At 53.0% G+C, this 25675-nt stretch overlaps 1 protein-coding gene across 1 annotated transcript; it reads right to left on the reverse strand.

The window, feature by feature from the left end:
• Positions 1-25317, reverse strand: KANSL3 (KAT8 regulatory NSL complex subunit 3). Its single transcript, XM_056362978.1, is given in 24 exon segments — positions 1-553; positions 555-653; positions 655-749; positions 2999-3161; positions 7415-7548; positions 7775-7994; positions 8619-8731; positions 9153-9307; positions 10222-10306; positions 12057-12248; positions 15469-15546; positions 16903-17059; positions 17315-17515; positions 18028-18091; positions 19002-19159; positions 20098-20172; positions 20488-20559; positions 20701-20802; positions 21397-21513; positions 21848-21979; positions 22112-22297; positions 22603-22693; positions 23469-23639; positions 25013-25317. Coding segments are annotated over 24 exon segments (3489 nt in total). The 5' UTR covers positions 25258-25317; the 3' UTR covers positions 1-169.
• Positions 25318-25675: the final 358 nt, after the last annotated feature.

Below are 25675 nucleotides of genomic sequence, written 5' to 3' on the forward strand. Positions count from 1 at the left end.
AAACCAAACGCCCAAAAAAGTTTTATTAGACAACAACAAAACCAGAAAAAACATCCCCCCGGTTTGCTCCAGCCTGAACCGGCCCCCCTGTGCCCACAGGGCTGCTCCTCTCCCACCCAGAGCCCAGCGTTCCTGAAGCGCCGCTCGCAGCCGAGGGTCCCGGGGGTCCCTACGGCTTCTGGCTGAGCGTGGGCCCCGCTGTGGCGATGATGGAGGAGCTGGCCAGGCTGCTGCCCAGCGTTATCAGAGTGGTGCCAGCCCCTCCTGGCAGCACACCCTGGGACAGCAAGTGTCTGTTAGCCAGAGCCTCTCTGGCGTGGATGATGGTGCTCCCGTCGTCCACCACGGAGGGAACCCTCCCCAGGGTCTCCACTGTCCCCAGAGCATGGCCAAGGGCTGTGGCGCTCTTGGTCAGGCTGACCTTCTCCCCGATGTGTCCCAGGGCTCCGTCGCCCTTCACCGTGGCCAGCGTTGAGGTCAGGATGACAGTCTTGGAAGCGGTTTGTAGGACAGGTCCCACCTTTGAGTGTACCAGGCTGCCGGGAGGGCTGGGGGGCACTGGCCAGCGGGGAGGTGGTGAAGGTGACGGCACCGGTGGGAGAGCTGGTAGAGGAGGAGGAGGAGGAAGGCTGGATGCCTGGCAGTTTGAGGGGGGACAGAGGTAGCCTCACCCATCACAGACTTGGTAAGCGCAGACAGCTTGGCGTCCGACATGACGTAGAGTGTCTTCATGGGGCTGGTGGTGGTCACTGCGGAGAGGAAAGCATGGTCAGTGGCCATGGGGACGTGGTGCCCGCCCTGGGCTGCAGCCCCCAGCTGTGGCAGCAGAGTTGCGGGCTTTCACACCGAAGAGGAAGACCTGGCTTTGTCCACTCTCCAGAGCGGGACCCCAAAACAAACCCCAGCGCTGTCATACCTCGGCAAGGAAACCACAACGGCTGAACTTGGGCACCAGCAGCACCTCTCCCCTCCTAGACCGCTCCCATTCCCCAAGTACACCCCTTTCTTCCTTCAGTGTCTGAACTTCTCCCCCAGAAAGTCCCCTTCTGTTGGGACAGGGTGTCACGGGTCTTCCTTAGCCAAGCACGCTCTGTATCGCCTCGTCCCCGAGCTCGTGATTTCTCCCCCGAGCTCACGCTGCTCTCTGCGGCCTGGCTCAAGGCAAGCTCCCGCTCATCCCTGGCATCTCCAGCTCCATCCCACCAGCAGCACTGGAGGAGCTCAGACCCTCCTCATGCTCCACCCCAGGAGACAGCTGAAAGACTTTGTGAAACAAAGCCCTCCATGCTCTAAGACAATGGCAGAAGTTGTATCGTGGTGGTTACCCCGTCCAAACCTGCTCCCTTGCTGCATCTGCAGTAGCCACAGCCCAGAGAGCAACAGAAAAGAGACTTCACTGAAATCTCATCGCTGGGTTTAGACGTGCTCAAGGGGTGGGAAAAAGCCTGAAGAGCCGCTGCTTGGTTCAGGACAACACTGGCCAGAAAGACCCCAGCCCGGAGCAGCCCACGGTTTGCTCCTGCAGTTGCCCAAAGCTGTGACTCGCTGGGTCCCTCAGGAGCCTGCACCGAGGAGCGGAGCGGAAAGCGGCAGGCCCAGCCGCGCTGGGTCACCTGGCGCGCAGCACCGGATCTCTCCGATACAGCAGCATCAAAGATGCACCGCAGCGTCCCTCACACATGTCAGCAGTGACAGCGTCTCGCGACCACCGCCAGCGCAGCGTGGAACTCCCCGAAATGAAGTGCCTCGAGCGGGGAGGCCAGGGAGCAAAGGCTGACGACGACCGACCGTCTAACCAGGATGGGACCACCAACCCCCCCACCCTGGGGTCAAGGAGGGCAGGAGCACAGTGGGGACAGGTGACTCCAGCCACCCCCACGCAGGCTGGGGGAGTGGCACACACACGATGCTGTTAGACATCAGCAACAACCGCTCCATGAAACAGTCTGGAAAATTTTCTGCGCTAACACCCCAGTCCGCCCTGCTGCTCCAGCGGCTTTCTTACAAACCGGTCCTCCCAGCTGGACGCAAATCCAGCCCAAACCTCCAGTGAAAGCAGGTGAAGTTCTCCACAGATCTAACTTCATCCACTAGCCATGCCAAATAACAAAAGGAACAAGAAAAAACACGAAGACTATGACTTCAGCCTGGTGCTTCTGCACCTCTTGAGTCCTGGGGGAGAAAAGCAGAGTTTGAGGGTCTGCAGAGGGTGGGTAGCCGGGTTGTTAACGCCTGCAAGGAAAGCCGCCTGCGTGGTAAAGCACAGACGCTGCAGAGCTGCCTCATTTGCCCTTTGGGGAACTGGCACAGCTCCCACTGGACTTCATCCCGAGTGCGGACTACCCACTCACCCTCCTTGGAAATCATCTGGACCGAAGAAAACGAAAACACTGGCTCGGCTGGCAGCGGGTTCTTTGGTACAGAAGCCTTTGGGGATGTAACCGAATGCACTGCTGCGCTATATCGATTTTATTTTTAAATCCGAGGCTACTTACTGGCTGGGTAGTGGCTCTGCAATATTTCTTTAGCTGTAAGCGGATGGGTCTGCTCTCCCCAGGCAAGGTAAACAAACGGGGGCAGCACGAGAGTGCTTAGTGCTACAAGCGCGTGACAAGGGCCCTAAACACAGACTGCAGATAATCCTTCCTGTGTCTGGGCTCCAGTTTTAAGTCCCTGCTCTTCGTCAGATGCTCAAAACCGGCTGCATTGAGCCAAAACTCCTTGTGCAAAGAAACCACGGGAGAACGTAACTTAAAGGGAGGGAGGGACCACAAAAAAAAAAAAAAACAACCCAAAAAAACCACCAAACCAAACCAAAAAAAAAAAAAAAGGCAAAACCAAAAAAAAGCAGTGATGGGCTTATTAAAAATAAGCAGCATTTGGGCAGCTATTCCCCGGAGTGACTCCGCACACATCACCCGGCGGCATGGCTCCATCCCGGCCTCCGCTCCGGTCCCCAGGCCGGCTGCCCGCGCCCCACGACTGCCATGCGCCTCACCTACGGGTGCTGCCGCGGCGGCGGTCAGGTGTGCCGCGGGGTCGGCGGGAGCCATCTCTGCGCCAGCCTGGGCTTTGCTGAGATCCATCTGAGACAGCAGCTTGCCAGGAGAGGTGGCACTGGTAGCTGGGGTGGCCAGGTTCCCAACAGCACCGTCTGGAGCCTGGAAGGGTTAAAGTAACGGAGAGCTACTGGAAGTGCCCCGCTGCCAAGGATACACCATCTTCGGGGGGCTGCAAACCATTCCTTGGGGGGCTGCAACCATTCCTAGACCTGTGCTAGCCCTCACCTAACAAAAAAAGAATCACAGCACACCCTCTCCTTGCTTCTTCCAGCCTGGCCCTCACTCCGACCAGTCATGACCAAGCTCCAGAAAAAATGCATCCCGAGAGAAAATCCCCAGAGATCTGTATTTTAAAAGCACGATTGCCTTTTTCTGGAGCAGAATGGGATGGCTCCGTCCCCACTTCTGGCTGCCAGGGAACAACAGTCCCGCGTCTGTTACCTCTGCAGCAACAGGAAAGCAACAGCCAGGAGCTCAAGAATGATTCCTGCACCGTGTAGACCCACTTGCAGGAATGACACGCTGTTACCAGTGGCACCAGTGAAAGCCCAGCAAGAACTGCAACAGCACACACCATACTCTGCGTCAAGGAGGTTCCCTCTCACTTGAGAAAGGTGTACAAGCCGCCCTGCCAAGAACCAGCTGGTTCCACAGCACCAGCATCCACAGACGTCCAACACTGGAACGACTGGGCAGTTTGGATTTGTATCCTAAAGCAGATAGCAGCACACCCTGGAGAGCACCGACAGGCTCCAGTGGGATACCTGGAAATTCCCCCACGCGAGGGGGGTTCTTCAGATGCCTCTGGGTCCGTTCACTTGCCACAACTCTGTCTCAGTGCATCTGCAACCTGACACTGCGGAGAGCCAACCGCACGCGTTCCTGTGCTCTCCCTGGGAGCCCTCACAGCCCTGAACTGACAAAATTCAAGCTCTGAAGCAGCTTTTCCAGCTACAAAAGCAGATCCCCGCCTCTTCAGTCAGACTTCGGAGCCAACCTGCCCGCTTTCCACTGCTGCTGACCAGTACTGCTGAAGCTCCAGTCTGATCCCCCCAGTACCCGATGCCCATGCAGGTCACAGCCTGCTTTTCCATGCCTTGTGCAGCAGTTTTAACAGTGCTCCATCACCTTTAACTAATATTTCTGGCCCTGCTGGGCGTTAAAAGGGTCAGACTTCAGGACAAGAAAGATGGTTACTGCCTGCTTACAGCACATCCACCACCAGCTGCCGGCTCTGGGCAGCAGCAAGGGCTGGAGTCAGAGCTCTAGCCCTGTGCCACCTGTGGGAGACCCTTACCCAAAGTTCAAACCGTGGCCTCAGCTTGCAGCTCCGGTTGTTGCTGCACAGATCTTTGTGCCACTAAGCAGAAAACAATTGCCATCCCTCCACTTTCTGGAGCTACTATCAGGATATAAATATGCTGCAGGGGGGAAACCCTTAGAAAAAGCAATGTTCAAAGCACTGCGGAGTACTCTGTTGAAAAGGGAAGCTGAAGCTTGCTCGTATTTTCACTTTAAAGCCACCCAAACGCTCTTGCTGCTGCTTCTGCTACTCCCAGAAAGCATTTGTACCAAACTCCCCAGGGAGATTCCTCAAGTCCTCTGCCTCCTATTTAATGCCCACGGGGGAAGGAAAAGAGTTACCCACTCAAACTGCATCTCAACTGCTACAGGCATCGCCCCAGCCCCCAAAAGTTTAAAAAATCACAGCGCACAGCCGATGCGTGGGCTTCACGCTTCCTGCACAGGCACACTGGAGCCGTCAGCTGGAATTTCAAAGGGAACCCAACCGACAACAGCTTTGGCTACTGCTGAAACCACAGGAGCTTAAGCCCTCAGCGTTAGCCTCCAAAGCCTTTTGTAAATTTGCTCTTTTACAGGAAGCTCTGCTAGATTACGTAATCCCATGTGCTAAAAGGTACACACGAGCTGATGTCAAGGGCTATAATTAGTTACAAAAACACACAGCTCATTCCATTTCCTGTAAAAGCCAGCTTTCAGTTTGCTTTTGAAGCAACTCTCGCAGCCGGCCACACAATTAAGCCCTACCTTGAACACACAAGCTCAGCATTGTAGGTAAAAGTCACAGCGTAGGATCCAATATCCAGTTTGAAGTGCCACCGCCTTCAAACATTAACCCGTGCGTGAACCCGTTAACCCTGGCGTCGATCTGTACCCAGTTTGATTACGCTGCGCAATTACCGTTCTGCTGGGTATTTAGGGTCTCTGAGGGGTGAGGAAGGAAGCAAAGGAAAGCACACCGGTTCTGATGGTTCATCAAATGGCTTTTGAAGACCACAAAACCTGCCTCCAACATGGATGAAGAGTTCCAGATCGAGAGCAACTCACCCGCTGCTTAGGTGGGATCTGCACTGAGTGTCACTAGCTCTGTGTTTTCAAGCTCTACCTTAGCCGGCTCTAAGCTCAGCTCTGCCAGTGTTCGCAGGCTCTGTCGTGCTAGCCAAGTGACTGAAAGAAACACAGAAAAGTCAAGGGAGGAAGGACGTGGATGATCCCAAATCTGAGCTTTAACCGGCAGTAAACTGGGACTCTGCGCGGGAACTACCAGCAATGGTGGTGCAATAGCAGCTCTAAAGCAGCACAGGATAAATGAAGGATTTATGGCTGCTGCTGTTAATACTTACCCAACTTGCATCCAAAACCTTCACCTTTAGGATAATGCCTCCCTAAATATGCCTCAGGGCTTCAAGCATCCTCAAACAGCCTCTGCAGAGAGCAGCAAGGAGTAGAAGCACACTCCCTGCCTCCACGATACTGCCCCACAACTCAAGTCAACCCAGCAAGAGGGACCAAAACTACAGAGCGAACACTGCCCTGCCTCTCCTACACCACCTCACCTGCCCGGGGCCTGCGTTAGGGCTAGCAAAAGTAGAAAAACCACGTGCAAAAAAAAAAAAAACCCACACCAATAAACAAACCCTGCCAATCTGGAGCGGTCTTGGCATCCTCAGCCCACCGTACCTGTTTGTTAATCCCTGTCGGGAACTGGAGCTTGATCCCCACTCGTCCACCTGCCCAGGCTGCAGGATTTGTCATTCTGGAAGCTTGCTGACCTGATTTCCACATTACTTTCCCCCTGCAGATGCCTGCCTCAAATCACTACAGCCAGCATCTGCCGGACAGTCAGTTCTACCCCTCAGTACATACCCAGGCAACCAGCAGCCCTTTTCCTGCAAGGCCTCCTTCAGCCCTGAGCAGCAGATCACAGGCCTGGGCTGCCTGGTTCTTCCTGCATCCCTGTGTCCAGGAAAGCAGCTACAAAGCAGCGGCCTGTGTGTTGTACAGCACCGCAGCTGGGACCACGGGGAAGCCACCTGAGCTTAGGTCAGCCTTGCTGATGGCACATCACAGTCACCGCTGACCAACCATCCTGTGCAGGGAGTCAGAGCCAACCTTTCTACCCTGACATTGATGGATCCAGCTCAAAATTGACAGTGGTTTAGGACAGAGCCCAAGACTACACCTGCAGTAAACTGATCCCTTTTGCTACCTGCAGGATTCGGGGTTGAGATGTCCATGTCACAGTACCCAAGACCACTACATTCACACCAAAAAACCCCTGACTTGACACCTTACGCCTTCAACTCAGCTGCACCAAGACTTAACCCAGGAAGCAGGAAGGCAGCCAGGATCCCTGAGATACTATTTGTCCTCTCACCATGTGCCAGGTACTAAGAGAGCTTTTCCTACTGTCAGCGATCCACCTCCAAAAGGAGATCCGTATCAAAAGATACAACCTTGGAGCACACGCTCGGCACTGCATAAATTGGTTTCAACAGCAAGGCAGCGAGAAAGAACCGGAGTTGGGGACCTGCAGAAGGGAACAGTACGGTATCCCCAGCATCCACACATCCCAGCCTCACATCCAGGCGTCTAATAGTCAGGAGCAGCATTTTCAAGACAGAAATGGCTCCAGACAGGACAGCCAACCCACTCTCCCGCCTGAATAAGCAGGGGATAGACACTCTACAAGCAGCTTTCCTCCTCCCACCAAAACCTGTTACTGCCAAGAAAACCTGGAGCTTCAATCACAATTCCCACGCTGATGTCAGCTTTCGAAGTCTAGCTGGAGATTCCCTCAGTGCAGTACGAGCGTGCCAGCCAGCATCGACCCTGCCACTAACAGACACGAAGATGACCTGGGTCTTCTGAACCGCCGCCTTGCAAGGCCCCAAAGCAGCCTCAAAGCAACAAAGCTCATCACATCCAAGAGATGTGACCAAGAACACTTTCCCCATGACAGCTCTATCTGCCCTTGACTGTGACGGTCAGAAAAAGGTCAGAAGAGCAGCAGCCGACACTTTCTCTCCAGAGAAAATGCCTAAAATTACCTGAGGTGCCTGTGTCTGCATTGGCTGCTCCTCAAGCTGAGGCTGGACGGTCCCCATCGCAGCCTGGCTAAGCGTGGTCATGCGGCTGGGCTGCCCACGCAGTGTCACAGTAATGGTCGTCGGGGCCTTCAAGCCTAGAAAACACGTGAGCGAGTCACTCCTGAGACACGGGGACCGTGGAGGCCACGTTCACCAACGAGGGGTGCGTCAGAGGCGTCTTCCCATTAGAGACAGTTGCTCCGAAATTACTAGCACATGCAGCTGTCCACAGCTATGGCTCAAAGGTAAAATAAGCTTTGGAAACACTGGTCTTGGGGTGATGGGATGCTGCCTCGCATGCCTGTCCCCCTTCTCCCTTACCTGCTGCCTGGTTGGAGATCTGAGCCAAGCCAGGGAGACTGCTGGCCAGCTTCGCCAGTCCCCCATTTGTCAGCAGCTGGTGAATGGCCGTGGACTTGCCGCTCGCTGAGGCTCCCAGAGACAAAGAGGTGGCAACCGGGATTGTGCGGACGATTGTGCCGGTGTCCGTGGTTATGGCACTCAGGTTCTGGATAGGCGCTGGAGTCTTCACAGCTGAGGGCTGGAGGGAGAAGCAGAAGTACTGAGCACCTGGAAGGAAAGGGGATGCCGGGACGGCAGAGCCTCTCCCTCCCACAGAAGCTAAAGGTCAGAGCTTCCACACTTCATGCCGGTGGCCACAAGTAGGTCTAAAGGCAAGAACTTGTCCCTTCCAGTCTGCACATACCCGTTCCAACTTGAAAGAATAACTGGGAGAAACTGGGGCTCCACTTCGAATGAAGCCACCACCCATTCTGAATGAGGTCGACTCCAACTGACGGGATGAGAGGCACTGCCTGGCAGGTCACAGGCATGTGTTTTCCCAGAAGAACAAGCAGAAAGATCGCTGATCCTCCCCCCTAGTCCACTCTCCAACTCCTCCTCAGCATCTTCTAGGTGGCTGCCTAGAAACAACTTCCCACAGCCTTGTTTCCTAGACTTCATACCACTTGGGGGAATCCTTAGCCCCTGGCACACCACCAAGGCTTGGATGTATCAATTTAGCTGCGGTTCACACCTACCATCCCTCATCTTTTGTGGTCCTGGAGCAAACAGAGTCTGTCTAGGTTCCCTCCGACTCCTACCGCTTTATCCTCCACGCAGCTTCCCTCCAGAGGGGGATCTCTGATGTTTGCAGGCCACGTACCTGCACGGGTGGCCCAGCAGTAGTCACGCTGGCCGGAAGGCCTGATGACTTTGTCCCGATGTCCTGCAGGCTGAAGCTCAACCCTTGCAACAGGCTGCTGGCAGATGCCGCTCCTAAAAAAAAGTAAAGAATAAAATCAGGCTTGGAGAGCTCACCAGCGTGAAATCTCAGGTCTGCCGTACGGCAGGTGTCTGCAGAACTGTTCCTCCTAACCACTCTACACACGCAGCCCAACACATTTCACTGCTGCAGCTACCAACGAGGCTGGCTGTGAAACCTGGGAGGCAAGAGGACGTCGGGTTTGTTATCTCAGGGTATCGCTACACACAAATGACACAATTAACAGGTCACCTGCTGCGCCTTCAGCCTCACTTGATAGCATCCCACTGGATCTCCGCAGGCTCAAGGCACTACAAACGCTGCCTCAGCCAAACCCAAAGCAACCAGGGAACGCAAGACAGAGGATCCACCAAATGATTTTGAACCTGGTTTACCTTTTACATTCACAAGAGAGACACGGAGAGAGGCAGGTACCTTGGAGGGTACTGGCTGGCTGGGCCTGCATGCAGTGGGTGCTGCTGGCCACCAGCCTGCTCTGCAGGGCATGGAAAGCGCTGGGCGCCGTGCTGCTGGGGATCACGGCAGACGGAGCAGGACTTGCGGAGGAGGATTCCACTGCCAAACTCAGCCTACAAAGAAGAGAAAGACTCTAGTTAGCGATGAAAGCTATGTAGATGCAATGCAAGATGGCTTCGACAGCGAGCTGTCACTGGCCTCATTCAACCAAGCAGGACTCCCGGAAGCATAAGGCAGGGAGTTGACAAGCTACTAAAACCCAAAGCAAGACAAGTTTCCCCTGCACCCACTGCAGCAGCTAGAACAAGGAGCACCTATGGCAAAATCCGTCTATTTCTAAACTGGAATTGAGCTTGTTATATGTGTGTACCTACCTAGGTGCTGCAAGGGCTGTCACCCTACGCTAGAGCAATCTACTTTTGTAGTGATGCATTTTCTGTTTAAAACCTACTTTCTACTTGAAAACAGCTCTTTTTCCTCTCCCCTCCCAGACCACAGTCCAGTTCTCCGAAGCTTAGTTTTAATCAAAAGGTAAAACAGTGATGTGAGATGTCAACATCAGATTCATTTCCCAGCAGAAATCCCTACAGCCAGTAAATCAACTTCATGAGCTGATACCGAGGCTTCTCTCTCCTATTTTTGGAAAAAAATGCTTGACTGTCAGAGGGAATGAAGGGAAGTATTAAAAGCAACACTGAATTTCTGGCAAAGACACCAAAATCATTCAAAAGACATGCTGATAAGCAAACATGGATTTGGAAAATAATATAGAAATACAGCCCAACAGCTGCAGTATCTTCTGTTTCTGCCATTCTCTGACTCGGCTCCCTCTTGGCAAATAGTTTTCAGGAGCCTAACGGTCTCCCGCACTTCAGAAAATTCCAGTTATAAGCGAGATATCAGAAAGCTCCACATGTCAAAATCGCCCTGTTGCGGTGCTTCCCATCGGCAGCTGGTCAAAGCGATCCACAGCTTATAAAAAACTTATAAAAAAAACCCACTTATAAAAAAACCCAGTCGCACTCACTTGGGGGCGGTGAGAAGTCCTGACAGCTCCTTTGCGCTCGACACAGACTGGCCGACAGCCATGGGGACTGGCTTTCCAGCAACAACTGCAAAAGAAAAATTAAAAAAATCTCACTCTCTCTCCTCCAGGAGTCTTTAGGGATTCCCCCTCTCTCACACAACTACCCACAGACACAGCGCTGCAGGCCACGGGCTCATCCTGCTCACAAAGCGTCTTCTGAAGGAAATCTCCGTTGCAGCCATAAACACGCACTCCAGTCACCACGCTACGGGAGATCGGGAGTATCAAACGGAGCAGAGGTGCGAATAAAAACCATAAAGTTGCCGTGGTGGAAGCATTACGACAGGTGAGATTGAAGGAATCGGCTTAAAAAAGATAATAATCTGTAAGCAGTGAAATCTCAGGCCCTCGCCACCAAATGCAAATCTCTCCCCTAAACATTTATCTCCACTAATCCCCTCCTCCTAGTCCATCATGGCACAGGTCTACCACCTCAACCGATTAGTTCCGATCTGGCTGGTGGCTAGCGATTGATTTTGTAAGCATTCTTTACAGACACTTTACAAAATACACAGGGATGCGACGAGTCACAATATTTGTTTATTGCGGCGTTTTGGGATACAACTGCGTTTGTCTTGTGCAATTCCTCCTGCTCACGGTAAGAGGGAATTCTTGGTTTGGTTCATGTTTACTTCTGCAATTCATTTCCTTTCTGTGAAAAGAAGTAAAGTTTGGAAAAATTAAAAAAAAAAAAAAAAAAAAAAAAAAGATTCCAGAAACCAGGGATTTTTCAAAGCTGCCAGAAGTTAAACTGCAACCTTAAAAAAAAAAAAAAAAAGAAGAAGTGTGTATTTATTAGTTCATGTTCACAGTTCAACTGTTAAATTAACCGAGAGATGCTTCGGAAGGAGCAGAATTATTTCTCAGCTTTGAAAACCACCAATTTCCTCTCAGAACGGAAACGCTGATTTTTCAGTCCTGCACTGCATCAAGCTAACGCAAATAACGAGCGACTGCTTTATGTATCTGGGGCTCTCGCCACGAGGAAGACGTACATGCCAGCGCAGCCAGCGACAAGGCAACATCCTTTAGGTACAAGGATGACACTAGCCAAAGCCTTCAGCCTCCCTTGCGAAGGCTCAAGGGGAAGAAGACCGAGCCCATCACCTCTTCTTGGACTGCAGGGACCTCTGCAGCGCGTGGCACAGTGGGTTTTCCCAGCCACAGCGGCAGGAGAGGAGCTGGTATTTGTTTATATGTGTATCAAAAGCGTATCATGCCAGACTTCGGGCCCAAACAGGATCAGCAGAGCGGGGCACTCAGCTGAATCGGGAAGTCTGAACACGCGAAGGTCTTCCAGAGGGAGGAACATCGCTGTCATCCCCATGTTCCAGGTGAGAGCTTCGCACAGGAGTGGGTAGCAGAACCGGAGACGCACAAGACCTACTTGGAGCAAGGGGTCCGCCAGGACCGGCATCCTGCTTCCAGCAGCGGCTCGATGCCTCAGCGGAAGGTGTAAAATTCGCCTCGCAGCTCATGAGGCTACGGTTGAGCTTTTCGCTGGAGCGTGCAGTTCCAACGGCTATGGAAAACAGAGGCTCCTGCCAAGCTCCTATGTGCTGTCAGCCCCCACGCTTCCCTGGCTATCCCCAAGTCACTCACACCTTGAGCCTCCATCTGTTTCCTGCAGCTAACGCCTCACAAAATAGTAATAAAAAACAAAAAGCAAAAAGAAGTCATAGCTCCCTCCCCTCCCCATGCCCCAGAGGAGCGGGTCTGGGCAGAGCCACGACCCCCCTTTCTGGTTACAAAGCAGCTATGCAATCGCAACTCACTTTCTGCCTGGGTGGTGAGGGGTGCTCCGTTCCCCACGCCAGCAGCATCTCCGTGAGAGACAATGGTCACCTTGATTTTGGCTCGTTTGGAGGATTTGGTGCACTGGGTCGGGCTGGGGGTCTGATGCCTCTTCAGCTGCATACGCACATCATCTTTCTCAGCCCCTTCCGAGTGCTCTGAGGAGACTGGAACTAGGGGACACAGAAGTAGCTTTTTGAAAACTGACGGCCGATCCCTCGAGGTCAGTGCTGCTCCACTGTGCCAAGGTGCGGAGAAGGGACGCATGCCCATGCACACTTCCACAGCTCCCTCCATGCCAGCCTTGCCCATCTCCCATGCACCAGGATCCCACGCTTCTCCTTTTCACCATCTACGCTGACTTCTGCGTGCCCTGAGCTGCTGTCTTAGGGGCGGAACTTAGCTTAAGCTACTCACAAGGTAAGGCAGGATGGCATACAAAGTCTGTCTTGCCTGTGCAGCGAAGGAAAATGGACGTCTACAGCAATATCACATCTCCACATAAACGCTTTTCATTTCAAAGCACAGCATCATCAATCCCGGCATCGGGCCCCTCCAACGTCCCTAATTTCCAGGTGAAGGGATGAGGGTGCAGAGATTTGCAAAGCTGATGCAGGCACGCTGCCAGTGCTGGGATTAGAGCTCAGCCCGCCTGCTCCTCCGACACACCAGCAAAGGTATTGGCATGCCTGTCGTTTGGCACATCCCTTCCAGCGCTCCTAACCGGCCCTCCAGGAGCTGGACTGAAGCGTACAGGTTTCTTAGAGGCACTAAGCGAAGCAGCCGTGAGCACAAAAGGTGCTGCAGCAAAGCAAAGCCCCCACATACCCTACGCTGGTTGGTACTAGGGGGAAAAAAAACACCCCATGAGCTGAGGTTTTTCTTCTGCGCCAGCAGCTTCTTTTGCTGCCATGTCCTTGACCATCACATTCATTCCATCTTGCCTAGAGCACAAGCTTGCCGGGGCCAGGGCTATCAAAAAGCGCAGAGGAACCACGACAAGCACCTCTGGGCAGCCCAGGAACAAAACAGAGCCACGAGCTGGCACGTCCTGCCCATTCACGCTCCGCGCATCTCCCACCGCTGGCATGTACAATCGTCCAGCCCCAGCCTGAAACGCTGCTAGACTGGGTCGAAATGAGGGTGCAGATCTGCCTCCTGCTATGGTGTGTGCGGCCTGGCCGTGCTCAGAAGCGCACCCGCCGCTATGCCTAAGTGCTGCCATGATCTGCAGCAAGGGGAAAAGGCTTTTGCTCAAACCTACGGAGAGCCCTCTCCATCAGGAGCTTCCACAGACCGCTGCCGAGCCAGCTAACTCCCTCTTTACAGACGGTCCTGAGCATCTAAGCTGTGTATTCAACCACCTAGCGGCCAAAACGTATGTACCTTTTATTTCTATATATCTAGATATGGATATTTGATACAAAAATCAATATAAATGTGCATGTGCGCATAAATATATACATACATGTATTTATATGTTCTCTGCATACCACCTACATACCTCTGAACTGTGGGTGTAGGACAAGAACGAAGCCAAATCCCTAAATTTCAGGTGACTCCAGACATTTTGGGGCCACTGTGGTCCCCAAGACAAGTGCCAAGCTTGCTGGCCTGCCATCGAAGGCCGGACTTGTGGCTGGAGCATGTTAACTCGTGACACTCGTGCAACGCTCCCGTGCCCCCCACCCACCTGCAAACATGCATCGTCCAGATCACCATCCAGAGAGACCTCACCAGGCGTGCACAGACTGCAGGCACCAAAGCCCCCTCCCCACCCACCCCCCCAAAAAAATGCCACCAGCCAAGCAGGACAGTGAAAGGGCACATGCACAGGCAGTGGCGTTAGGTGCCCCTCAAAGCATCGGCAAGCAGTGACCCAACGTCCCTCTGTGTCCCCACCGCACGAGAGCGCAGCCTGCTTCTGCTCACACAGGGGCACACAGACCCCCACCACCAAGGGCTGGCTGTGCATTCAGAAGGAGCACCAGCTCCCGAAACAATTCAAAACACTCCCAGTGCACGTGGCACACATGCCCCGGCTTCCTACCTTGCACCTCAGGCAGCTGATAATAAGCCCAGAGATTTTAATCGGCTTTTGATCTTATCAAAAAGCAGGGCAGGCTGATGCCAGCCTCTCCACGTCTCCCCACCAGCAGGGAAACACCCACTGTGGTTTCTCTTCCCAGCAGACGCTGGGTGGGAGGACTCCGGATAAGCCCAAGGCTTCACGAGCGCTCCCAGGCTCACCTCATCACACAGGGGAGAGCACAAAACAAGGCTCAAGGCAGAAAGAAACCTTTAAAACAACCAGCTTGGGCCAATACTTGCCTCAGGACTTCGTTACCACAGCTGTATGCATGCAGTTTGGACTACACCTCATGTGGGCTCAGGACAAGCAAGAAGCCTGTATGAGTCTCTACACTGCACGCCAAAATACCTTCGCCTCCAGCGCTTGCCTCATCAAGTTAAAAGCACCAGCGTGTGTGGTGTTTCAGAGAGGCAGTTCTCACCCACATCAATGCTCCTAGCACCCTGGGGTCACCCAGAGAGAGAACTGACACTGACAGCTCACGTGACGACACCGCAGCCTCCCAAAGCTTGGGATTTCAACTTTTCTTCCCAATCCCAGCTCCACACAGTCACTGCCATTCAAGATGACAAACCCCATCTTTAGATACGCTGTGGAACTTGCCCCTCGATCCCTAACCCTCAGAGCATCCCACACACCGAGGCTCACTTCTCCGCATGCTCCTGCACCCAATGTGAGACCACAGGGCTAAAGACTGCTCACGTCCGCATGTCTCCTGGTCCAGACAGCATCCCTCTCCCACCACATCGCCATCTTCGCAAAGCCATTCCTCTCCCTGACCTCTCTGCTCTCCTCTGACTCTCTCTGGCCAAGAAACATGGCTCTACACGTCTACATCTGCCCCTTCCAAGTCACTTGGAAATCCCTTGTTTCTGCTCCCAGCAACAGCCCCTTTTTGCTGCTCCACATGTTCGGGATGCTCCCCCAACACACACATGGTCTCTCAAGATCCCCTCCTCAGCCCCAGCACGGGAAAGGGTTAAATTCACGATCGAAAAAACATCACCGCATCTTCCGCCAAGTTTTAGTCCATCAGAGCAAACCGGCTGCCAGACTACATGGCTGGAAGCGCAGTATTTACCTACCGGGACAGGGGAAGATCGCAGAGGAAGTTAACGCTCTCAGCTGGCAAGTGGACCATTTGCTTTAGCTTCCAATACAGCAACGAGAAAGCAAAAAGCAGGGGGACAAGGGGACACGTTGGGCCACATCCCCAAACCAATGCAAGGGAAGAGGAAGACGATGAAAGAAGATAGCAGAGATAGAGAGAAGGAGGGAGACAGAAGTGAGGAGATACTCACCAAAGAGACATGAAGAGGTGCCAGGAGGAAGAGCTTTCCTCACCAGCATGTTTTGTTTCAGAAAAGCAGCAAACTGAGCTGAAATGAATCAGAGAGAATTACAGTATCACAGCCCGGCTCTGGAGGGGGACAGGGAACTCCAGGGACACCACTGCGACCCACAGACAGAGACCTTGGAGCAGGCAGGCAGGCAGAGAGCTCCAGACATGACTCATCCAGCCACAGGGCACAATGGAAACACACCGACCTCCTGTCTGGACAGACGGCAGCGTAGCACATCCGACACCAGAAAGGGCATCATCCCAGCTTTCCCAGAGAGCGCACCCCAACCACACGAGCCCTCTCCAGCCCCACAACCATTGGGAAAAGGTCAAGCTCCAGCGCCCAGGGAAGAAGGCACGGCCAGCTTGACTGAGCAATTGCACTGAGAAGCTGAGAGCGGCTGGAGACGTCAGCCAGCACATCCCTGAATACGGCCACAAAAGGCAGGCCAGAAGCGCAGCAGCACTCCTAACAAAACAAGGCAGCCACAACACACCCCACTCCACAGACCCTCCCCCTCCTGCCTCCCACATGCTATCTAGAAACTTCCTCCCTCAACTGCAACAACAAAGGAATGTCTTTAGTCCGTGGTCTGAGAAATCAAGGGAGATCCAAGCTTCAACTTGCCCCTGGAGCCTACCCCGAGTTCGAGAAAGACTTTAGAGAATAAGGAGGGTCACATTGTTGCAGGAGACAACAAGAAGCCTGTTCAGGTCTGTATGGAGCAAAGAAATAAGGAGAGAAGGGAGGATGAAGAACTATTCCCCAGGTGCCGCTGATACTTGCCAGAAGAGATCATCATCAACAAAACCATTACCTACATTCACAGCGTTCACAATCAGACGGAAGCTGCACCGTAAGGCTTTTAATCACCATCTAACAGGACAAAAAAAACCCCCAGAGCTCAAGCTGGATTCTTATTCAGAGCAGGTTTTCCACTGCCATTTGATGCAAGATGACTCTGTAATTACCCAAGCCCCACTGTTTCAGTCCCAATTCGATACCCTCAGCCATTTCCCAAGTACCTTCAGTCTCCCTCCCAAGCAGCCTCCAAGGATACAAGACACCAGGCTCACGCTCGGAAGAGGATTAAGAATACGGCTACGTGGCGATTTGATCAGCCAGCGCAAGTGAAAAAACCTTCCCACTTTGAACAGCAGCAAGGCTCCGCAAGCTGCAGAAACACCATTTCTAATCTAATTTCAACCCTCCACAGGCTGCTGCCTTCGGATGACAGTGATAGGGGACCGAGCTGTAGAGAAAGCTGCCACTGGGAGGCTTGGAATTCAAGACAGGACTCGGAAGACAAAAACCTACGCACGTCACGACAGATAAAAGACCAAAAATGCAGATGCCAAGAGGGAAGAGGCTGGAAAAGCAGCAGAGCATTACCTTGTGCCTGTTTGTGCGTCAGGACAGTGTCTGTCCTCTGCACCTGCCTCTTCAGCAGCTGCGTGGTGCCAATCTGGCTGGGCTTCTGGATGGAGGACACAGCAGCCATTTTAGTCTTGGGGCTTGAAGTGGGGCTGCTGGAGACGCTGGATAAGTCCTGCTCGAAGAGAAGGAACACCTCTTACCCCCACGTTTCCCTTGGGTCATAACCCTGAGCGTAGCAACGTGTAGCACTGACATCCTTTTGCTGGAGCAGATCTATTTCTGAAGGTTCGTTTGCCCCCCCGCAAGCCCCTCCGTATCCTGTCACCTCCCTCTTCCAACACTAACCACGTTTCTTGCCACATATTTCAGTGGTACAACACAACCTCAGCCTTCCCCGGCTCAAATTATCCCAGAAAGAGCTTCCCACCTCTGAGCCTGAAGGTGAGGCGGGCACTTTGGCTGCCGGCGAGGTGGGCCTGCTGCCTCTTTCCGGCAAGTCAAACGATAGATCCCTCCTGGTTGAATCACGCGGCTTCTTCTTCTTCTCAGCATCCAGGTCCCGGGGATCGGAGCCTGAGTGGCTCTCTGCTCGGGTGAGGACTCCAGTCAAGAAGTCAGCTATTTCATCCTGGGAAGGATGAAACAAATAGACTAAGTGGTGCGCAGGTCTCTGAACAACTGATTTTCACAGCTTGAAACAAAACAAAAAAAAGAGAAGAACGAAAGATTCCCAAAGGGAAAAATGGATAAGGCTCTCTAGGTTTAATATTCTGCAAAAAGAAACCCTAGACCCTTAAAGAGAGACCTTGGCTTTCTCATTAAAGCTCACACTCCACTGATTTCTGACACACGGGAAAGAAAACATAATGGTTTCTCCAGTGCTCCCAAAAATACCGCTTGCTTCCCCCAGGCAGATGTCCTGGAAGACTTAGAAAACTGCTCTTTGTTTCAGGTGCACTACCAGAAAGCTCACGTCTCTCCTCCTCAGGAGACAACGGCTTCAAAATCCCACTCAGGAGACAGATTATCTTCAATCCAACCAATCCTGGCAGTAAGGTTGTTGTCAGTGAGCCATTTCAGCACAGAGTCTGGTTTTTTTTATATAGATTTGAGGTAGAAAAGGAAGATTTCTGTGGTTACCTGAATGCACCTGTCCACCATACTCTGGGTCAGGCCTTCAGACTTCTTTTTGGCTTTGCTTATCCTATTACAAAAAAAAAAAAAAAAAAGCCCACAACAAAACAGATGCAAGTCAACACGTTTGGTTTTCCATGTTCACACAACATCACTCTCCACCTGAAAGTAAGATTCAAGTAGCAGCAAGCTCACTCCCCCATCCAGTTAGACACAGGGTGAGGAAAAGCCAGCTCCCTCAGCTCTCAACCCAAGAGCACCGTCTACTGGAAAGATGAGATTCATCCCTCGGAAGTGCCAAGACAAAACTTCAATGACAAGGAAAAAGGCCCAGCAGCCCAAAGCATTTTGCAAAGCCAAAATGACGTTGCTTTCCCCTTCCGAGCTCTGTCTTCAGACCAGTATCAGAGTTTTATGTTTCTTCCTTTCCTCATTATCCCTACTATAAGTTTCTGACTTATATGATGCTCCAAAACCTTGTCTGAGCTGACGGGTCCAGCGCCAGCACCAGGCCAACCCTGTTCTCGTACAAGACGTGCTCAGGTTTTTGGTGCAGTTATTCCAAACGCGCCTAAGTTACGACAGGAGAACATGCCCCACAGTTTAGTGAAACCTTAAGAGCTTCTTGTTTCCTGCAAGGCTTTTACAGCCTCCCTGACCCCAAATCTATGCACAGCCTCCAAAAGCAACATATTCCAGAGCCAGGGGTGGCATGAAAACCAAAACTTGCTCTAGTATCACACCACACTGTACCCTGGATCTTTTATTCACCGCTGGGAGAAACAATGCTGATTTATCACAGAAAACTGACCCTCTATCCAACATACCAGGTTTTGAATAACAAAGCTGACCTTGATGCAGCATTTTATGCAGTTCCCATCTAGTTTCAAATACGAAATTTGGGTGAGTTTTTGTACGCAGCACACTCAGATGTTGCCCGGTGTTGCTGGGAAGGGAGCACCCATCTCGCAGAGTGTTACCTGAGGTTGTCATCTGCTCCTCCAACCACCACCATGCTGTTATCGGCTCGTATTTTCTCCCGGAAATCTTCCATCGCTTCGATGTTGCACTGCAGGGAATTCTGACCGATCACAAAGAGGACAGGGGTCTTCATCTCCAGGAGGGGGTCGTCAACATCCTGTAAGAGCAAGGAGAACTGTAATCCAGAAAGACTGATCCAGGACGCAGAGCCTTTGGAGCCAAACACCGTCCTGAATTAGATGAAGATTTCCCAAAAGGGAAGGCACATGCCACAGGGTCAGACAGCGCTTCACACGTGATCCCGGTACACGCCACCTGTGTCCTGAAAGGAGTATAAACTGTGTGACTCATTTAAATATCTCATGAGAAGGACTGGCTCAAAAGCTGAATGAGTACATAGTGCTGTTACTCATTAACAGCCGAGGCTGATGCCCTCCCCCTCAGAAACCCTATTTCACCGCATTTTCCTCCTTCCAAGCTTTTGCCACACAAACCCAGGATAAACCTGAAGCGCCACCAACAAAGGGTGACCCCCGATGGGATTTACACAGCTGTACCGAGCCCTGAAGAAAACCCTGCTCTAGAACCACACTGTGCTCCAGCAAATTTATACATTTTTTTATATATACAGCTTTTATAGAGATTTCAGCTATCCTCAGAATTAGCCATTTCATTAGCACAACCATAATCATTCCCAACCCCGTCACACACTGGTCAGCTAATAAAGGAGCAATTTGGGCTCCATAAAAATCACCCAAGTTGTCCTCTCTGGTGCCAAATGACACAGTTAACAAGAGACCTGCACATAAGACTGCAGAAAGGAGCTGCAAAAACACATCACAGCAGAGACAAGCAAACACAGGACTTCGGGCACCTACTAGGGCATCAAGAATCCTACTACGAATGCAACAGTCCCACCTGCTGGGCACCCCCCTCCAAATAAAAATCACACAGACACCCCTCAAAAAAAATCTTTCAATTCTCACCAGACTTCCAAGCCCGATTCTATGAAACAATCTAGGGAGATTAGAAACCACCACCCCCCCAAAAAAAACCTCCGTTCTTTAAATGGATCCACCTCCCTTTGGTCCTTACCCCTCTGGGGCCATCAATGGTGAGAAGCGGGAATCCAAGGCACACAACTGCAGTGACATACTCCATCACTGAAACCTGGGTAGAAAAAGCAAGAAGTCAGCATTTGAAGTGCACTGAGGGTGTGAAGGCTGTTCTGCCAGGCACAGAAATATCTTCCCTATTTTGACCTTGCTTTGTGGATCAAAAGAGTGGGAAAGAAACATCGAATTACTCAAACTGCTTACGCCCCCAAAACCAGAAAGGTTATTTGTCTCAAAGCCAGGCCTTGGAAAGAGAAAAGGGACAGGAACAACCCCGATATAGCCTTAAATGTAATAGTAATTTAAATCTAGCTCTGAACCAAAGCTGCCAGGTGGGCTCTGAGAGGATGCAAAGGAATCAGGTACTTACATGACAGGCCACCAAGGCACCTGTGTTCCACCCAATCAGGATGATCGGCTTGTGAGAAAAATGGTTGTGAATCTACAGGAGGAAAACAAAAGACATGGATGGAGAAGAAGAACAGACAAAGGGACGCTGCACTGGGGTGGCACAGCACCTACAGGCAAGGTGGCTAGTTTGAAGAGAGCAGCAAAAGCTCCCCGATACACTCATTGCTCTTACCTCTGCCACTTTGCCCCTCACTGCCCCGATCATGTGTTCCAGGCACTGCAACACGCCCACCCCGCTGCCGTTGTTCAACAGGTGGGTGGCGATGGGAATCACCTGTGGTTGGAAATGAAAGACGGATTAATAGAGGCAGCATTACTGGGGACAACAGGTACCCACAACAATTAGCACGGACTGAAACCAGTTTATGCATGAACTTGTGCTTCCTCTCTCCTTCTGGCCCCCAGGATTCACTTCTAACTATTAAAAACAGAGGAAATATGAGAATTCCCCACAAAGACCACCTCTGCTACTCACCTCGCTCCTATACACCCACATTAATCTACCATCTTAATTAAGATGTGTGTGACCATCCAGGCAGAGGACTAAGGTGACCTATAGTCTCTTTCCTCCAAACTCTTCCTACCAGAAAACTCATCGATCCTTAATAACAGTTAATGATACCATCTAAACTGCTGAAGATGGAAGACTCTGGTCAGCAAGAGACCCCAGACAGATGGGATTTGCACAACTTCATCCCCTGTGCAGTGTCTCAGACGGTAAACATTGCAGATGGTAGATGCCAGCCTCTGCTTTCAGCAGAGCCAAGTATTTTGGTGCACTGAAGGCTTGTAAAAAGCAGCTCAGCAGCTGCAGCCTAGCACAGCTGCTAGTTTGTACTTCTCTCCTTTCAAAACCGACCATACGAACCTTTCCCAAGCAGGAAAGCTGTGACTGCCAGAATCGATGCCGTCGAGAAGTGGGGAACATGGAGTTGGAGGGTCCAGAGGAAGCAATCAGGATGAGGGGGGAACCAGGCAATTTACTCTACGAAGTTCAACAAGAGACATGTAAGGAAAAGCAACTTCCCTGCCCAAGACCTTGCTACCCAGCCTGGCCCACACAACAAAGCAGGAGAGATCTCGCGTAGCTCATTAATGAATCACATTTTTGCCAGCCAAAGCCACCTCAGGATAGTGTAAGGCGGGGAATGTGTCCAACAGAAAAAAAGTCCCCCTCACTGAGCAAGTCTAAAGCAGGAGGAAAAAACAGCCCAGGAAGCAAGCCAAAGGTGGAAGGAAGAGGACAGCAGAAGGATGGGAAAAATAAAGCTGATGCGACACCAGCCTCCTGCTCCCTGCAAGCCCCAAGAGGTACTCACGGGTTTATTATGTGACAAGACACCCACTGCTGGGTCCCAAGGTCTCTTCAGCAGCAGAGACAGAGCCTCAGCACCTGCTGCCCCCGTCTTTGTGGTGGAGGAGAGCAGCATCCTGTCAATCAGGGTGGGGATCTGAAACCAGAGGCCAGAAACGACTGAGCAAATGCACACAGCCAGTTCAAAGAAAAAGGATAAAACCTTTAACAAGCTTTATAAAGGGAGAATATTATAAGTGATAGCGAATTCTTTCACTGCTTTTATCACCTTTCCTTTAAGCGTTTGCAGAGCATCCAAGTAAGCAGCCAGCACTGGCAAACTGAGCGTTTCCACCAATGTTGTGTGAAGCCACTGGATCAGTTTGGTGTCCCAGTTCACACTAGCCAGGGCTTGGCGGACCCTCCGAGCACATTTGTCCACCGCTATCCTCCTCAGGACTGGCTCATTGCAAGCCTAAGGAAATAAAAAAGAAATACAATTATGGGAAAGATCAAACATGCCACGTGCATCCCAAGCCACAGGAAAGTATTGGCTTGGGCAGCCCAAAGTCCTCTGGCAGCAAGCAAAGACCAAAATCCTCACAGCGAGGACAAAATCATGCCTCAAAGAAGCCCAGAGCTGCCCAGTTCTTAAAGACTAAGCAACTCAAAGACCAGAACTTTTATCCTGACTCAAACTGGGCTTTATTAGTAAAGACTGATAAACACACACAGGCAGGGACTCTGCTGGAAAGCGAAATAGGAAATAAAAGACCTTACCCCTTCGTTAGCCAAGCGAGCCAGCCGGTCAGACTGCAGCGCTTTGTGAATCTTATTAAATAGCTTGTTCTGGGCCATCGTCCAACCCGTCCTGTCGAGAAAACCAGAGAGGTAATACAGGTCACTGTTACACTGACATCCAGGTCCTGCAAGCCACTGCCCGTTCCCAGTCGGCATCAGCAGCACAGCTGGGAGTCAGCTGCGATCGCAGCCTCAAGAACTGATTCACAGCTATGGACAAAATGGGTTTTGCTACAGCAGATGTAATTAGCAGGCTTGCTCAATAAAAAACTCTAGTTTTTAGATGTCACTAGGGCATGTCGGCAAACATCCAAGCACCAGAAAGACAAAAGTAACAGCAGAAGCAATAAATAAGACCAAAATAATTACTCTTTTTAGCACAGGCTATCACCATGTTTCTCAAACAAACCGTCCAGGAAAAAAAACATCAAAACAGACATTCCTTATAATGACAAGACTGCAAACAGGCTTGACTACAGTTCCAGGAAGGGTTTTTGACTGGCTGGAATTTACGTATATCTTCATTTTCAATTTTTGACACTGGAATTGAGGATCTACGTGAAATCCGACGACTCACTGTCCCAATCTCCTCTCAACAGAGGAGACTGCTTCATGGGAAGCGTGTGGGAGAGGTTCAGCAGCTGGGCCAGCCTCTACCATCAAATCCAACAGCTTTCACAGCAGGCAGACAAGGAATTTGGACACAAGAATTCATTTTCTTTGAACATTATTCAGTTCAGGAACGTCACTGCGTTATCGAGTCACACTAAGAAATCCACCCACAACATGCCACAGGTGGCTGTTTATAGCGCCCAAATTTCTTTTTTCTGCTGCCCCTGCGCTACCTGTTGACGTGTTCCTCCCAGTCGTCCGGCGGTGGAGGGGCATCCGCGTCTGTACGAGCAAACATCACATGGCGCTCGCACTCGTTCATCACGCTGCGCGCCTTCTGGTTGTCATAGAGTGGCACGGGCGTGGGCGTCACCGTCTCGACATCGATGGGGATATCTGCTTCACTGTCGGAAATAATTATGCTTTAGAGAAGGAGATTGCTTGCCCTGGGGTCTGCCGTGCTTTAAAGCTTAAAATCCACTGAGCTTCATAACCAGGTATCTTATTATTCCCGGTCTGAACTCAGGAAGCCCCCTGAATCCCAAGCCCTGAGCTGCGACTCTGAGGGCACTTCCACCCGTCACCCCAAACTCACCCATGACCCCAGCCCCACACCCTGACCCTAAACCAAACCATTGAGGCCTGGCCAAAACCCCCCTTCCCACGCCGGCACCAAGGCTGTGAAACCAGCCCACCCCCGCGGTGCTAAGCCAAGACCCCCAGCTCAGCCCCCCCCACCTTCCCCCAGCCCATACTGCTCCCCACAGATCCCCAAACCCGCTCTAGTCTCCTCAGCCCACCCTCTCCCCCCATCCCCACACACAGGCCCCTGCCCCACACTCTCCCCTCACAGACCCCCCAACCCCACAAGACTTCCCACAGTCCTACAAGCCCCCCGCTCTCCCCTCAGACCCCTCAAGACCTCTCCCAGCCCCACAGAACACTCCCTGCTCCACACTCTCCCCTCACAGACCCCACAGGTCCCTCATAGGACCACCACCCCCAGTCTCCACATAAGCCCCTCAGCCCCACATAGGCCCCATTCCCCCCTCATCCCTCCCCCCGGCCACATATAAGCCCCTCAGTCCCACAGGCCCCACTCTCCCCTCACAGGCCCCTCAAGACCCCTCCCCAGCCTCCCCATTGAGCCTTCAACCCTCACTCTCCCCTCACAGACCCCTCAGGACCTCCCCCAGCCCCACACAGGCCCTATTCTCCCCTCACAGGCCGCTCAGGAACCCTCTCTAACCACACATAAGCCCCTCAGTGCCACAGCCCCCTCAGGACCCCCCAGCCCCCACACAGGCCTCTCAGCCCCACAGGGCTCATTGTCCCCTCACAGCCCCCTCAGGACCCCCTCCCAACCCCACACAGGATAGGCCCCACAGGCCCCACTCTCCCCTCACAGACCCCTCAGGACCCCCTCAGCCCTCCCAAAGGCCCCTCAGGTCACATTCTCCCCTCACAGACCGCTTAGGACCCCCCCCCAGCTCCCACACAGGCCTTTCAGCACCCAGCCCCCATATAGGCCACTCTCCCCTCACAGACCCCTCAGGACCCCCTCAGCCCTCCCAAAGGCCCCTCAGGACCCATTCTCCCCTCAAAAACAGCTCAGGACCCCCCCCAGCTCCCACACAGGCCTTTCAGCACCCAGCCCCAGCCCCCATATAGGCCATTCTCCCCTCACAGACCCCTCAGGACCCCCTCAGCCCTCCCAAAGGCCTCTCGGGCCCAGAGGCCCCCCGCCCCGCCCCCCAGGCCGCCCCCCCGGGCTCACAGAGCGGTGCCGGGCTGCCGCCGGGGGGTGAGGAAGAGCATGCGGGTGGGCCGGGCGGCGCTGGCGTCGGGGTGGGCGCTCCAGGGCTTGGCGTAGCTGTGATCCAGGCAGACCAGGTCCAGCTCCCGCTCGTGCACCGACAGCTGCAGCAGCAACGACGTCCCCATTCTCCGCGCCGACCACTGCAGCTCCCGGTCGCGATCGCGCTCCCGGTCGCGATCACGATCCCCCCCGCGCTGCGACATGGCCCTACAGCCCCCGGCGCCGCATCCCGCCGCGCACGGCCCGCCGCCCCGCCTGGCGCGCATGCGCAGGCCCCGCCCCCCGGCGGCTCCGGGGGAAACGCGGCGGCTGGAGCGGAGCGGGGAGGGGGCGGGAGGGGCGGGGCCGGGAGAGGCAGGGGGCGGGGCGAAGCGGGGCCGGGAGAGGCAGGGGGCGGGGCGGAGCGGGGCCGGGAGGGGCGGGGCGGAGCGGGGCCAGGAGGGGCGGGGCGGGGGGACACGGGGACACGGGGGCTCGGCGCTATAGGGACATGTGGGCATGGGGACTCGGTGCTATAGGGACATGTGGGCATGGGGACTCGGTGCTATAGGGACATGGAGACATGGGGACATGGGGACTCGGTGCTATAGGGACATACGGACATGGGGACACAGGGACATG

Source organism: Falco biarmicus, chromosome 18, assembly GCF_023638135.1.
Source record: "Falco biarmicus isolate bFalBia1 chromosome 18, bFalBia1.pri, whole genome shotgun sequence".
NCBI classification, from domain to species: domain Eukaryota; kingdom Metazoa; phylum Chordata; class Aves; order Falconiformes; family Falconidae; genus Falco; species Falco biarmicus.